This window comes from Coccinella septempunctata, chromosome 3 (assembly GCF_907165205.1).
Source record: "Coccinella septempunctata chromosome 3, icCocSept1.1, whole genome shotgun sequence".
Taxonomy (NCBI): Eukaryota; Metazoa; Arthropoda; class Insecta; order Coleoptera; family Coccinellidae; genus Coccinella; species Coccinella septempunctata.
This window is the reverse complement of record NC_058191.1, coordinates 36,877,101-36,893,065: the sequence shown is the minus strand read 5'-3', so window position 1 is coordinate 36,893,065 and position 15,965 is coordinate 36,877,101. Positions and strand designations below refer to the sequence as shown.

Here is a 15,965-nt window from a genome sequence, read left to right as displayed (position 1 = left end):
TCATAAATTCCCCTCCCTCGTTCAAAGCATCAAAATTGGCGCTCCTAACTATTTCCGCGAGAAAGAAAAGTAACTCGAGATTTAAAGTCAAGTTCAAGCATCCCCCAAAGTGCATCCCCATAAAAAATTCCGGACTAAAGTGCGACTCCCCCCGGTGTCGCAGAAAGTTTGCAAGTAGCAGAGAGAATTCCCGGATTCATGAATGCATAATTTTTGGCGCAGGATGGGGAACTTCTTGTAATTAACACTTCTCATGGAGATCCGGTGGAAATTAAACGGGGGTCTGAACTGGAAAATGTATTCGAGAAATAAAATTAATCTGCATTTAGTATTTCATATTTAATAGGAATCCGCGTCTTCGGAAGTTGATACTAACTTTCAGTCCGTTGATTTCTCAGCGGAATAAGGTGGATGTAATATTCATATGACTGTTTTTCAGTCGGAAACTTGGCAGTTTCCGATATCAGGCGAGAAATGAGAAAATTTCTCCGGGCAGTCTGGAGAACTTCTCGACACCTCATTCATTCGAGCTTTGTCCCAATTCGTGGAATGGAAACAATGGACTTCCATTTTAAAATTATTTCCTGAATAATTACTTTGCAGGATGTTCTTTCTCCTACCTTTACTGAGAGAATAATCAAGGTCCGAATGTTGAGATCTGTTTTCATTCGTGAAACTGAATCAGAACTGAATACACCTGAATCTATTGCGAGAATGTTTTATATGAATATACAGGGTGATTCACCGCAATGGCCTATAAGACGTTATGAAGAACTAATCTTAATATTGTGATAAAGATTTGTAGATAGGTGGTTTCGTCAATGAACTTTCTTCCTCAAGTATTTTCAGACCCTTACAATCTCCTGATAAACCGAAGAAAACCTACCACATACTTTCTTTTCTCAGATAGCAAATCCAGAATAAATCTTCCCATCGTGAGATAGCTGATTCATGCATCGAGATCCATAAAATTTTCAGATTTATTACTATAAGTGTTGCTCTTTCAGAAATTGTATCAAATTTTCATCTACGGTTATTGTTATTGAGACATAATCCACTCGAAAGGTGACTATGGAAAAATTTCCAAAAAGATGGAATCAATTAAATGATCGTCAAAACTTAACGGATGCATCGAGCATCATAAAATTCTCAGATTTATTAGTAGAAGAGTTCCTCTTTCAAAATATGTACCACATTTCTATCTATGGTCATTGTTATTGAGAGATAATCGACTCGGAAGGTGGCTATCGAAAAATTTCCAAAATGATGGAATCAATTAAATGATCGTCAAGACTTAACGGATGCATCGAGCTCCATAAAATTCACAGATTTATTAGTAGAAGAGTTGCTCTTTCAGAATATGTACCACATTTCTATCTACGGTCATTGTTATTTAGAGATAATCGACTCGGAAGGTGGCTATCGAAAAATTTCCAAAAGATGGAATCAATTAAATGATCGTCAAGACTTAAAGGATCCATCGAGCGTCATAAAATTCTCAGATTTATTAGTAGAAGAGTTGCTCTTTCAGAATATGTACCACATTTCTATCTACGGTCATTGTTATTGAGAGATAATCGACTCGAAAGGTGGCTATCGAAAAATTTCCAAAAAGAGGGAATCAATGAAATAATCGTCAAGACCGAGCGACTGCATCTGACTCCATAAAATTTTCTGATTCATTACAGGTGGTCCCTGCTAACAAGAATAATATTAAAGAGTTCCCTGGCCCAGAAAAGGATTGGAACCCCTGCAGTGCCTCGCGCGGCCGTATAAAATGAATATGAAAAACACAATTTTCCCGGTCGCGCCCAACGACCCAGACTCATTGCCGGAACAATCGCATACGATCTTCACCCTTTATCGCTCACCGTCCCCAGCAGACGCACCTCGCGGCCAAAAACTAAAATCGATATCGCAATAAAGCCCCGATTGAATATTCATTAGAGGGGAATTTTCGACATATTTCCGACATCGAACCGACTCCGTTTCCAATTTGTAAATTCTTCGGCTCCGAGCCCGGTATATCTCACTCCATTTCACCGCCCGGCTCCGGGCGTATTCTTATTCCGGACGAGGCCGGGCGCGCGGCGAGACGCGCCGAGGCTCAAAGGGGAGCGCCGGCCCCCGGAATATTGATGAACGGCATCCAAAATGTCAAATTATCTCGCAATCAGAATCCTTTCGGAATACTTTCATATTTCGGCGGGATAGACTGTTGGTGCGGGCCCGCGTTGCCGAATTTCCTTCCGGTGAGCCTTCCCGTCTCCTCTCCTCATTTTCTTATGCAATAAACCTCGGATGCCGGCACGCGCTCCGAATGGAAATATGTCCGGATAAAGCGGGGCTCGTTCATTTCCAGCAGTGGCGTCACACTGCTGAATATTCGACTTTTGTTTGATAGTTGGGAAGGGTTCATGCATCGGTCTTGATCTGGGATCATTTATGCCAGAGTTTATTCACTCAAGCAATGGGGAATTCTCCTCAATTTGAGTTATCACAACATATGCAAGTTTAAACTGGATAATTATGAGTTTCATTCATGTTTTCTTCAAATTCACCGCGGAAACTATTCAAAATCATCCTTCAAATATGGGGTTTCAAAATTTAAATCGCTTTGTGCGGAGTTTACGATTTGGCAACAGCGCATACAAGACAATGAAAAGAACAATGTCCGATCAGCTTGTTTATAAAATAACAGCTGTTGATCTACAGGCGCGTACTTACTGGCGAGCTTCAACTGCAACCGGTCATAAAAATCCCATAAAATTTTACGACCTTCCTCGTTCGTCGCAGACTTCATAGACAGCCATCTTTGTCTATCTCATCAAGATAGTGTATCTGTTGTCCTTTATTATCAAGGCATATTTCAGTCAATGTTGCCAACTTGTGCAATCCACATGAAACGCTTTAAATTTCAAATACCCATTGATTTTTCATTTTTAAGTGCTTAAAATAATTTTTTGGGAAGCGGTCGAAATGTTTATTTCAAAATGTGACGTTTCAAGTTTCAAAGATATTTCATAAAAGTACATCATTTTCGTCAGAAGGAGTATTCCCTATACAGACATACGAATTCGATTCGAAACTTCCTTGCCATATTGACGAAAAAGACTGCATAGGAGAATAGTTTATCTTAATCCCAAGTGATTACCAGGGATGATAAATATTTGGTACAATCTTAACTCTACGCTATTGTCCTTTCTGATAAACATGATACAAGTATGTTATGGGATGTAGGACAAAAATTCCAAGAAATACGAGATGATTCACATAACTCTAAAGAAAAGCATTAATTTTACATCAGATAACGAACACCTAAGCAAATCGTATTACAATACCTATTTCGATAATATAAACACTTAAAGATATTCAAATGAGATTATTCAAATGAAGGTAATTTTGTTTTTCCAGGGTTGGCACAGCTCATTATGAAAACTTAAAATTGCTATATATTTTTATCAGAGCCGGATCGCAAAACAATGATATAGCAAAAGATGTTTCTTTTGACCTCAAAAATCTACTGTTAAACTATTTGTACGAGTTACAGACACACCCTGGATGTTGTATTTGTAAATTGTAATTTTTGTCCTTTATCATATTTGTTACAATAACGGTGAGTTTGGATTACTAGCTCTGAATATAAACTGTATACACCTAGTTCTAAAACGTAGGATTTATCAACTCACACTGTTGAAAAATTATCAATGTATTCAGATCTTTGAAATTGTTTTTCGTTGATGCAAGAAGATTTTTTTCACAGTTTGACAACGGTGATTTCAACAATTACTAGTACTTGTACAACAAGTTACATTCAATTTCGGTTCTCTGTTATTCAAACATGTGTTAAATTGAATATTTTTTCATGAAAATCTACATTATGTCCTGAGAAAACCAATAATATCCATTCAACATAGTATGATATCTAATCAAAGTAAATCTTGAACCGAATATTCTTCAAATAAATTGATGCATGTTCAATTCCCGTCATTTGCTGAGCAGTGTAATTCCATGAGCTTCCACTATTAAAAACTCAGAAAATGTTGAAAATTTCAAGTAGATGCATGACAGAATCATTGGCAAAGCGATTCTTATCAGAATAACGATTCAGACTGTTTTGAGAACCAGGAATACTTGCTCTGTTATGTCGAAATCAGGATGTTTTATATGGGAAAGTTGTCATGGCTATCACAAATGAACGTACCAAGCTCAGAACGGTCGAGATTTGAGAAAAAATCAGGTGGTTACATAGATCAACACCGGGTCTCATAAAGCTTTATAGGGGAATCAACGTTTAATTGACGAATTTGACGTTAATTTGTTTTCAATCGATAATTCAGTCATGATCATTCAGAATATTATTCTCGCATCAAATTATGATGGTCATACGTCCATTCAATTATTCTCAATTGCTTCTTCTTCAATATATCCAGAGATGAAAAAGTTTCAGTTTTGGAACTCGAGTGACTGTCAAATCGTTCATCGGACAATCAAAGTTTTGTGAAACCCGCTGCAAGCATAGTTCCATTGATGAATTATTATATTGAAACTTTTTCGTGTACTTTCAGAGATGAATATTTTCGTAAAGTCAACAATTATATTCTTTTCACTATCATAGAGATATTTCACGTTATTTACCATCTTGTCTTGAAGTATAAACGTTCATCGAACCATTGGAACTCTTCTCACTTCAGGATATTTTGTTGTTGTTGATATACTGAAACTTTGTATCGGGGTTCGAAAGTTTACCCTGTGAAGCGAGTCGCCACTGGCAAAGACGGAAATAATAGCCTTTGCAATTCAAACGAAATGCGAAACGAGGCTGAAATATTAATTGTGATACAAACGATATTCAGGGAAAGGTTTCTTTGTTTTCAAATATTCGGACTAGCAAAAGAATTCTTTACTCCACGTCGAAGATCATAGCCCTTCTTCCTGCAATTGAAGGGACTATAGGTTCTTTGAATGAGAATACTTTTCATTTAGAGTTGAAGGCAGAAGGTATGTTCTTTTCTGTCTGAGAAAAAAAAGTTGTAGCGAGAAAAATGTATTTGCGAATATATTTTTAATTGGATTAGGTTTCACTCATATTCGACCTCGTCAGGGAAACACAACTCCCACCTAGACGGAAATGGGGACTCGACGGACCCTTCATTCGATGCTAGTCAGTAGACGCTACGATGTATGAGTATAACGCAGCGCCACCTGGCAAGAATCACGATTCAACTCAATTCTCCTTCTTCTTTCAGAGTGGAGAGGGCAGCATGTATCCAGATAAATCCTTGTCTATGACGTGGAATATATAAATATATGAATACGCCCTGTATAAATACTTCCCATCAGAATCAAAATTTGGTACTTTATTAATGGTTATTGCGGGAGACCTTGAACTTTTTCTGCTAATCCCCCAGCCTCTATTGCTTGTTCCGACACATAATTTTGTTAGCTGAAAACCACGATCGACTGACCAGTTGTTTCTTAATGTTCCAACTTCCGGAGGTCCTATCATTAATCATAGTTCCGTCCGACGTAAGGTGTGTATCATTGGTGCGTTTCCACTGCCTTCGTCCGTGAGTTATTGAAGGCTCTCGGAAATTAATGAACTGATTGCTGCCTCCCGAGTCCCGACACATGAGCAAGTTCTGCCAACATGGCACAATATCGAGCAGCAATCCTCCAGGAATCAAAAGGCGAGTCACGCGCTCGTAAAATATGAAGAGAAGTGTTTGATAATGTGCCAACTTGCCGCCGTTAATCAAGAGTCCTTTGTTAATTTTAGGTTAACATCAACGCCCGGGCCAACTTTAATGTTTTATTGCGGAATGGTTCTCTGCTAACTTCGGGGCTTACCGCTATTGGGTTTTTCACGAAGGTCTAGTCGGTTATTTATTCATTCATTTATTTTATTTCGGCTTTCTTCTTACACTATATACGAGGATATATTCTAGATTCTTAGCCTACTATAGAACCAAACAAAATTTCAATGTCAAAATATTTTATTACTCAACATATTCTCCTCTGAATTGGTTACATTTATTACAGCGAACCTGCAACGTCTCAAGACCTTTCAAAAAAATGCTTTTTCTTGCTCTGCAAACCAGACCTCCACAGCTTTTAATACCTCCTCATTGGAAGAAAATTAACGATATTTTAAACTTTTTTTTCCCGTTGAGGAAAGAGTTGATAGTCGGATGGAGCCAAATCTGTTGAAAAAGGGGGTTGCTCTAGTAATTCAAACCCTAAATCACGAATTTCTTGCATGGCTACATAAGATTTGTGTGCAGGAGCGTTGTCCTGCACAAACAAAACACCTTTGGATAACGTTCCTCGTATTTTCTCTTTAATTTCTTTCCATAGGGTGGTCAGCAATGTCGAATAGTATTCTCCGGTTATTGTTCAACCCTTATCCAAAAAATCAATCATGATTAATTCATGCCAATCCCAAAAAACTGAAGCAAGAACTTTTCCAGCAGATTTTTGGACAGGAAGCTTCTTAGCTCTTGGAGAACCGGTGTGTCGCCATTCCATCGATTGTTGCTTTGTTTCTGGATCGTAGAAATGTACCCAAGTCTCGTTCATAGTAACAATTCGGTTCAAGAAGTCTATATCGTTTTCAAATCGAGCACAGATCGAACGCGATCTGTCAACAATCAAACATTTGGTGATCTTATTCATGAATAAGGTCCAAAAACCATATTGACTTTTATGAATCTCATATACATTACCTGAAAGTAAGTTAATGTTTGTTTCTGTTTCAGTGGCTTATGTCAACTTGGGAACAGCACTGATAGCTGCTGGTAGATGCCAAGAGGCCATATCAGTTCTACAGCAAGGTTCCAAGTTGGATGGAACGGGACTCAAGGACCAAAAAGAACACGAGTCTGCTAGAGTGTCTGCCCTCCTACAACTTGGAGCTTTATACTCAGACCAAGGCAGGCTTCAGAAAGCTTTAGTCACCTACAGAGAGGCTGTGCATTCTCTGCCGAATCACTATCCACCTCAGGTGAGTACAGAAATCTTCAACATTCCAGAAACGATATATCTAATATAAGTGCAGAAGGCACTGCTATTCAATTATGAGTAAAAAATTCATCGGTCGAGAGTTTTCCAAGGAATAGTATCAGAATGTTGTTTTTCTGAACCCATTGGTGTCTACCATAATTATGTGAAATAAAGGAAGAAAGCCTAATTTTGACGAAACGTATTATATTCGGAGCTGCAGAAATTCATCTACTCGACTAGTTTCGAGATAAAACAGGAATGTGTAACAAGAGCTGCTGCATCTTGTCTTGATACCTTAGTCTGGAAACTGCTGTGATAAACCCAGCAAAACTACTCGAGTAGACAAGTTTTTGCTGCTCCTAAGATAATTACTTCATTCCTTCAGTATCAGAATGGCCATCTTGTACAAATATGGTTCTTATGACACTTAATGGATGCTAGGTTCATGCAGAGTTTCATCTGCCAAATCAATTGGTTTCCTTCTTAGGTCTCAGCTCTCATAAACTCTGCATACATCCACCATTAGCATGTTCTTGTAGTAAATCCTTGAGGACTTGATCCATTTGGTAACAAAAATGGGATAAGCTTCTTCTTTAACCTAGAGTAATAATTTCTCATTAGGTAAATCCATATAAGTATTCCACATCAAAGTTACCTTATATCTGAGCTCTGCTCTACTCATGGCATTGGGCAAAAAATACTACATTCTCAAACTAGATTTGTTTCGTGGCTCTTCACTTTTGTGTGAGCGAATATCTTGAGTTAGTTTCCTTATAGTTGTGAGGCTTCTACTACCACTTTAATGAGCAGGTCGTAATGTATATCTGCTTCAAATCCTTGTCTAACGTTTGGTGATCTTCTTCTCAATGAGCATTTATAGGATCGAAAGTTTTGTCGATAACAGTAGCCATATGGTTGATTGCTATTCACCACAGCTCTAGGGCTATCTCTTGTTTAAGATACGAGTAGTTTCACGAATGTTATCGGCGGACTTCCTCGCTGCCAGACGTCCTGGGAACAAAACTAACTCAAATTATCGCCACCACAATTCTGCTCGAAGAGAATGGAACCCTCAACTCACATGTGCTAACAAGGGCACTCTGTCGACAATACCGTGAAGAATGATTCGGTCGGAAGGAAGGTCTCGCAATTGTTTTCGATTCACTTTGTTATCGGAGTTTCAGATATTTCAATGGCCGTGGGCGATACACAACTCCGGGAAACGATCGGACCGTTCCCTTTGTACCGTAATGATAGGGAAGGGTCCACTAGTAGCGTTTGTCATGTCCGCGTCCCAGTAATGGATTTGTAATTTAACATGGAACACGAAGAATAGGACTGTAATTGTAGCCGCCTCGAAAAACAAGGAATAATTACCCAAACAGCGGAGACAAGTTGAGCCCCAATTTGTCAGGCGGACTTCATAGACCGGCGCGAATGCAAAAGAAGGCTCTAATGGATGCAAATTAAAAATAAATTATAGAGGAGGAATTAGGTTTGCCGATTACTGGGCAAATTTCGTATGAAAGGAGCTGCTGAATTCGTACATTCCTCATTAATCAATTGATGAACCAAAAATGGAAAATTCAACACTTTAATCATTCGTATATCTGTCCATGTCTTCCATGAAACTCTAAGAATTTCACATGCAATAAAACCAGAGGAATAACATTTACAATTTCCACTTAATGTTCGCTGAAATGAATGCTCTTGAAGATCTATCATTCAACAAGATGAATTGCAAAATATTATGTCCCCACCGATCCTAGAACTCGTAAGATTGCTACGCAACCATACAGGTCTCACGCGACTCAACCTGCTAGTCGTCATTGAGTTGCGGAGAGACTACAAACTTAAAGTGCATTCAAAAAAATTCTTCGTCAAGTAGGCCATGGAATTTTGAAGGTTGATGTTCTGTGCCTGGACGTATGTCTTTCCTTGAATAACTGTATCTTCCTAAAATGTAAACAATGATGGAATTAACCTTAATATTGGAATTTTGTCTCAAATGCACAGGCAGTTGAGATAAAACCTAAGCAGAGGTCGTGGAACTTCTATCATCATATTTTCAACATTGCTGAATAACTCTTCTGGGGTTTTCTTCTTTGTTTGTAAACAAAACAAAAACAGTACTAATTCTGGAAAGATTGATGAAAATCTACATCAAAATTGGGTTACATTAGGCATAGAAAATAATATTCACTCTCCTTTTTTCTCCTCAATTTTGAAGTACGATTCAATAGTAAATGCTACTTGCACGTCAGTAAAAACCATCTTTATAATTCCTGAAACTTTTTAGGGTTTTCACTCCCAATCTCTGGAACAAAATCAATAATTCGCTGATAATTTTAATACAACAATCCATAACACTAAATGGACATTCACCTGAAAAGTAGTACAGTTAAAGAGTAAAAGCTAAGAATTATGTTTAGAAATGGAATGTGTTCAAAATTCCATAGCACACTTGACGACGAATTTTTTTGAACGCATGTTATTCATAGTGCCAAAATAAGTGATTGACTGAATGATATAGAATCTGTCTGACTCGTTATAATTATACCTAAATGGCCACAATATTTCAGAAGGAATGTTATTGAAAAAGCATGACCTGTAATGGGAGAAGAAATAAAATCTTTTTTAAGAGTATAATAGAGTCTTGTTTGATAAGTTTGTATAGTCATCGAATTGAGCAGTATTTCTTCAACGTCAGCTCTGCATCTGTAGTTTTTGACGTGGAATAATTCATTTGTTTCAATCAATTTTCATCATGGTATTATTCGATCAAGATTTTTATAATCTAACATTTTTTTCGCATAAAAATCTACTGAAAACAAACGTGGAAATGATCCATGAAGACGGCTGGCGATGCTTCACGAAACGTTGAATTCCACGTCTTCCTCAGCGGTTCCTTTCAAGTATGAAGTGGTAAGGGAAGATTCTATCTGGGTAGCTCTGGAAAAGCAATTCATCGGATGTACGAATGATTAACTGAAAGCATAGACATAACTGGCTATTAATTAGTAAGTGTGCTATGGAGGTGAATATTTCATTAAAAGAAGGGTTGTAGCGCCAAGCATCTCTCCCCATTAATGGCAACGGATGGGGCATAAGAGCGGCAACGAGCGTAGAAGAAATAGGTCAGGGAGGAGGTTATTAATAATATAATATTTGCGCAACAAGCTTCTTTACTCTGCATTAATGGAGGTTAAATTAAATGCGTTCACACAAAAGGAATTCTTTGGTGCAATGGTCTGGGTTGAAATATACGGCTACAGTGGAAAAGCAGGTATTTGAATGAAAACTATCTAATCCCGCTGAAACACATTTTTATCCCATAATAACCTAGTGTTACACATATGTAACGCAAATTTCACTGGCAACTCTATTTTATTTCTCAGTAACTGTAGCTATTAGCTCCATATTATTAGCGTTATTATATGTAACACGAATTTTCTCAAAAACCATACATTTTTCAAACAAAAATTGAGTTGTTTTTGTCTTGTAAACTCCAATAAACGGTTTTTATTCAATAAGAATAATCATAGAAACTCAGGTTATTAAGGGTTTTCAGAAAATGATTAAACTTGCAAAGAGTTCCACGTATCTTCACATATTTTATTTGCCCAGTAATACTGCCACTCAGTAATTCAACTAATCAACCTACTCATTGAAATTTGAATATCGTTAATATCAAAACCATTATTTAATCATAGAAATTGGGGAAGCCATAACTCCACCAACGATTAAGACAAATAAAGCAGAGGGCATTTATATTGAAAGCCTACACTCACATCGAAGTACTGAACAAATCGATGCGACACCTGCCTTCAAACCACCTAAGCTATCTCCCCGAGGTCACGCGTCCTAAGTGTTGAATCCGAAATCTCTTCTTTTCTATCAGTCATGGCGCGTAAGCCCTTGGGGTAGAGAATAAGAGATACCGCTCGTCGTCGGTGAAATCCCGTAGTTGCGTTGAAAATAGACCTTTCCTTCGCTATCAGTCATAGAGCGTTAGCCCTTGGGGTAGCGAGTAAAAGTCTCGAATAGATCCGCCCTGGTTATGTTCCTTTTCATTGTAGAAATATAATTAATTACATCCCGATACCGTATAGCAAGTCATTTCACTTCGCGAGGTCATCCTTAGTATCCATTTCGTCAGTTCTGGTTGGCGCATTTTATTGAACAACCTTTGATTTTTCCCTGTACCCGGTGTAAACTTTATAAAGTGCTCGTGACCGGATAGAATTTCCCGAATGTATGTTTGCTGATAGATTCGCTCATATTTCAAACCTACACATATCTCCGTTGTACATATAATCAGTTTCCGAAGGTGTGAATAAACTGGTACACAATTTGATTTTGACTACTTCGTTATCGCTACCACCCTAGATAACAGCGAACTCTGTCTCCGACTAGCAGCTACTCTGGTAGGTTTGCTATTCTTCCTAGTGAAAAGAATAGCTGGCGCTCGAGATAAGTTTTCTCCGAGGTGACCACGTTACACAACCTCAGAAATCTTCTTTTGAAATTTATGTACAAGTCGAAGACTCATCATCCTGTGTAGTTTTCCACTCAGCACGAAAGTTTCCATTAAGAAATTGTTTCATTACTAGGTTTCTATGATGAAACTCGAATAGAATATAGATAGGGGCGAGTTCTCCCCATGAAACTCATTATTTTATGGAAATTCGATGAGATTGAACCGCGAATGACGCAACCCCGTCAGATCGACGAGATGAGGAGCGATGCCTCGCAAATAAATGAATAAGATAAGTTCTCGACATTCCTCTCCTATTCATTAAAAATTCGTATGTTTCGTCGACGAATACTCTCTACTTGATTATTTTCCTCAGTTCGAATGCAGGAATATCTGCAACGGACCTCGACGAAGGAAAAACTTTCGGCGAAAAGTTTTCTCTGATGGATCTTAAATAAGGAATGTTTCCGAGAAAGAGCTAGGGATGTTCTTTCGATGGTATTAAGTCATTTCCGAGAACCTTTGAAGATTGGTCTCCTAGTTACTCCTTCCTAGGAAGTATTTCCATTTGATTCGACAGTTTCTGACAGAATTTCCACATGAAAGAAATACGAAAAGTTTCAGCAACTTATGTTGTAAAATTTCTATAATTACGACTAGTGGGTTGAGAGAAAAGCGAAACTTTTTCGATCGGGGTGTTCTGTGTAATGGAAGTATTAAATTATTGCTGAGAGATGTTCTCAGATCAACAAGAAAATATTCATTCAGTCAATCATTGCTCGTTACCGAGAATAAATCTACAAAAAGACTCAAAAAAAACTATTGGTGCGATCAAACTTATAATTTCTTTGGGCTACTTGTGACTGTGACTGAAGAGACCCAACTACAGATCCTTCCACACTCCGGGCATGGATAGTCACCAACCAGATCTGGCCGCCGCTGTATTCTTCTCGAGTCCCCATTATAACTGTGGACCAAAGACCTCCACTGTGATCTGTCTAACGCTAGTTGTTCCCAGTTATAAGTGGCATTAACTGATTTTAGATCTATTCTGAGGAATCTTGTGTCTTGCATCCTCAGAATGTGGCCGCTCCATCTGAGTCGGGCCTCGTTACTTCAGTCTCAATTGTTGTACAACTCGCGCGTTGCAAGACTTCTGCATTCGAAACCTTGTGGAACCATCTGATGTGCATTATCTGTCTCAGATGACGTTGTTGCGTTTGTTCAAGCTGTTTATATGACGCCTGTTGGGCATCCAGCTTTCGCTTCCGTAAAGAAGCGTTGGGACGACCACTGCTCTGTAAACAACAGTCTTGGTCTTCAGACTGAGGTCGTGATTTTGAAACACTTTTTCCTTTAGCTTCCAGAATGCACGTGATGCCAAATTGATACGGTTGTGTATTTCCGTGTCCAGGTTAGCCCTAGTATTTATGAAGCTTCCCAAGTATTTGAACTGCTCGATCTGTTCTGGAGTTTCATCCTTCAGGCTGATATCTGTTTGAAGGCTTCTGGCGGACTTCATATAGTTCCTTGTTGGAATCACTTGATCCTGGATGACAACGATGAATCCCTCTGTCTCATGACACAATTTTCTGGAAGTCAACCAGTAGTTCCACGCAGATATGTCGACATAATCATGGTTGATCTCGTTCTGGTGTCTCCCATGTAAAAGTTTGCCAATCAGTTTCTGCGTTATTATATTATATTACTATTATCTTACCATTTCTGTCGTAAATTTATCGATTTCACTAGTTGATACTAAATCAACCTATATATCAGCCAGACATCTTCGAAGAAGCGATAATGAACAAGTAACGTCAAACGCAATCTAATAATAAACCACCCAATGAAGGAGACAATAACGTTTATTAAATTTGCGGTTATGACTGCCGAGCTAGACAAGTCCAGGACATCCTGCACTTAGCGTGATTAAGCAGCGAGATGAGTATTGGGGAAGAGCAGGATGTGGGGTGTAGAGCCGTTATACGATAATTGAATATTTTCGTGTTAGGGTTTAGTGTGAAATTCACACGGAACTATAGGGGGTATTAATAGAATATGCAATAATGATATATGTGCAATTCAATTAGGGTTGAGCGTGTCACATGGTATTATTGCTGAATCCAGGGAATATCCTGATAAAATGTAGATGAAAACGACAATGGTTACGCATGCATAATAGGTTTTGTCATGAATAAACCGCGCTATTGTAGTTATCGATTAGAGGGCACTGTGTTCGCAATGTATGTATTGGCGTTTTGTCACCTGGATAGGTGGGTACTTACCCTGAGAATTACTCAGGCACCAAAATACATCAGAAAACTGCACTTTTCATGTATACTCGATTCACTTTCATGAAAGTACTCATTTGGCCATGAAAATTTGACATATTCCACTCTCTATAGTACCTATACTCCATTCAAATTTATTTTAGCAGTCGGTTGGCCATGAAATAATTTTCTCAAGTTTCTGTAACTAGAACGGAGTAAGTTTGTCACTCATGAAATGTCGTTAATGTCATAACGCCGCTGCCACAACTAATATCAATTTTTATTACGAAAATGCCGAAAGTGATTGAAAAAAGTGGCTGGGTTTTAAGAAGTGCTATTTAGAATTCAGGTCCGCTCATTCAAATAGTTATATCCTGATATTCTAAAATCCACAATACGTCAGACGGTAGCGAACATATTCAATGTAAGTCAATCTATATAAAGTTTCATCTGAATCTAAACGACTTATATTTCAGATGAATATTTCCACAATGAGAAAGATTGTGAATTAAGAGGATGACAAAGAATTTCCTTCTATTGGGAGACCCGAAAAAGTGGTGGCATTTGAGAATTGTATGTTTGAGTGAATTAATGCGAAAAGTTTACTACAGGATTTTCGATTAATGTCATCGCAGAATAAGTTCCCGAAAATTGATTTTTCTATTTTTCATTTGACTTGTCCTAAACATTGTGAATGTCTTAAGGTACCAATAAATACATAATTATTATTATTATATCAATGTATTGAGATGAATAGTCACAAATTCGCTCCAGTTGTCCTGTTAATTGTTTATTCATGTGAAATTTTTGTTCAAAGGTGAAGTTCATCTTGACTTGAAACTTTTTTAATTCATTTTACTTATATTGATGCAAGATGATTTTTGTTGAAGAATTTAACATTCTTGTAATCATCTGTTAATTTCTTCGAGAAATACCCATTCCCAACCACTGCATCATATGCATTCATCTTCGGGTTAGTTTTGAAATCTACAACTAATGTAACGTATTCAAACCTTAGCCAAAGAAGATAACGAACATTAACTCTCCTCAAGCTAGTGTATATTATTATATTTTACTGATCTCTTGTATTTTCCATGCAAATTACTGGATTTGGTAGGCTTTCAATCAGTTTGTATAAACTTCAATTATGTTCGTCACATATTTTCGACTCCATGTTTTCCGAAAAGATTCGTCATTGTGATAAAATACATAATAACAGAAACTTTTACGTAGAACGGGCAACATAGCGTTGATTTAAAACCCGAAAATGTTTAGACAACCGTCATAACCCCACATTTTCGTTCTATACATAGTGAAATGTTTCAAATTTCCATGGCCAACCGAGTGCTTAAATAAAAGTGAATGGATTATTCAAATATGTGAGGTTATGACGCTCGTCAAAAAATTTTTTGGTTTTGAATCAGCTCTATATTGTCTGTTCTACGTATAAGTTTCAGTAATTAAGTATATTATCAGAATGTCAAATTACTTCGGAAAATATGAAGTCGAAAATATGTGATGAACATAATTGACGTTTATACAAACTGATTGAAGGGACTTAAAATCTATAGTCCATTCAAGAATTATTGACAGCCTTCGGAATATCGGAGTGATTCAGACTTTAAGCAGTTCTGTAGATATTGTCACTGTTGATGCTCTGCTCAGCTACAGGTAATGATATGTTGATTTGTATTGCTCTCGCACTACATCATGAGAATTCCAAGAACTTCTTTCAAGGAACTCAAAAACTGAGAAAAACGCTTCCAGCTGATATGTTTGTTCAAGTGTATAATTACCAGCTATTCAAATTGAAAATAAGCTTGATGGTACTACACTTTCATGGCATCACCTTGGAGACACAGCTTTACTTTTCCGTGTAGATGAATTCAAAAGTAATAACTCTTCGATGCCAGAAATGAATAAAAGACTTTCCAGTGTTTCCTCACACGTGAATCACCGTATTTTCACGAAAAGAACATCATCTTATCACCGCATTTTTCTAGGAAATGAGCGGAAGACAAAACGTTTTAACGCCAAATTCCAGCGACATCTCGCGCAAAATGATGTATTGAATAACTCCGCGGTGATGGCACGGCAATAAAAATGGCGCCTCCGGAAAATTGAGCTGTTCAGCATCTGTCAGCTCTTTACTCTAAACATTGGATGCGGAAAGGTGAAGGCCTGATCAATCTTTCCTTCTCGCCTTTTTTTTTCCT

General features: G+C 37.8%; 1 protein-coding gene across 1 annotated transcript in view; it reads left to right on the top strand.

Annotated features, from left to right (window-relative positions):
• Positions 1-15,965, top strand: part of LOC123309928 (protein O-mannosyl-transferase TMTC2) — a 188,352-nt gene that overhangs the window by 137,305 nt on the left and 35,082 nt on the right. Inside the window, exon 6 of the mRNA XM_044893237.1 lies at positions 6,759-7,003. Coding sequence (XP_044749172.1) covers positions 6,759-7,003 — 245 coding nt within the window. The remainder of the gene's footprint in view (positions 1-6,758; positions 7,004-15,965) is intronic.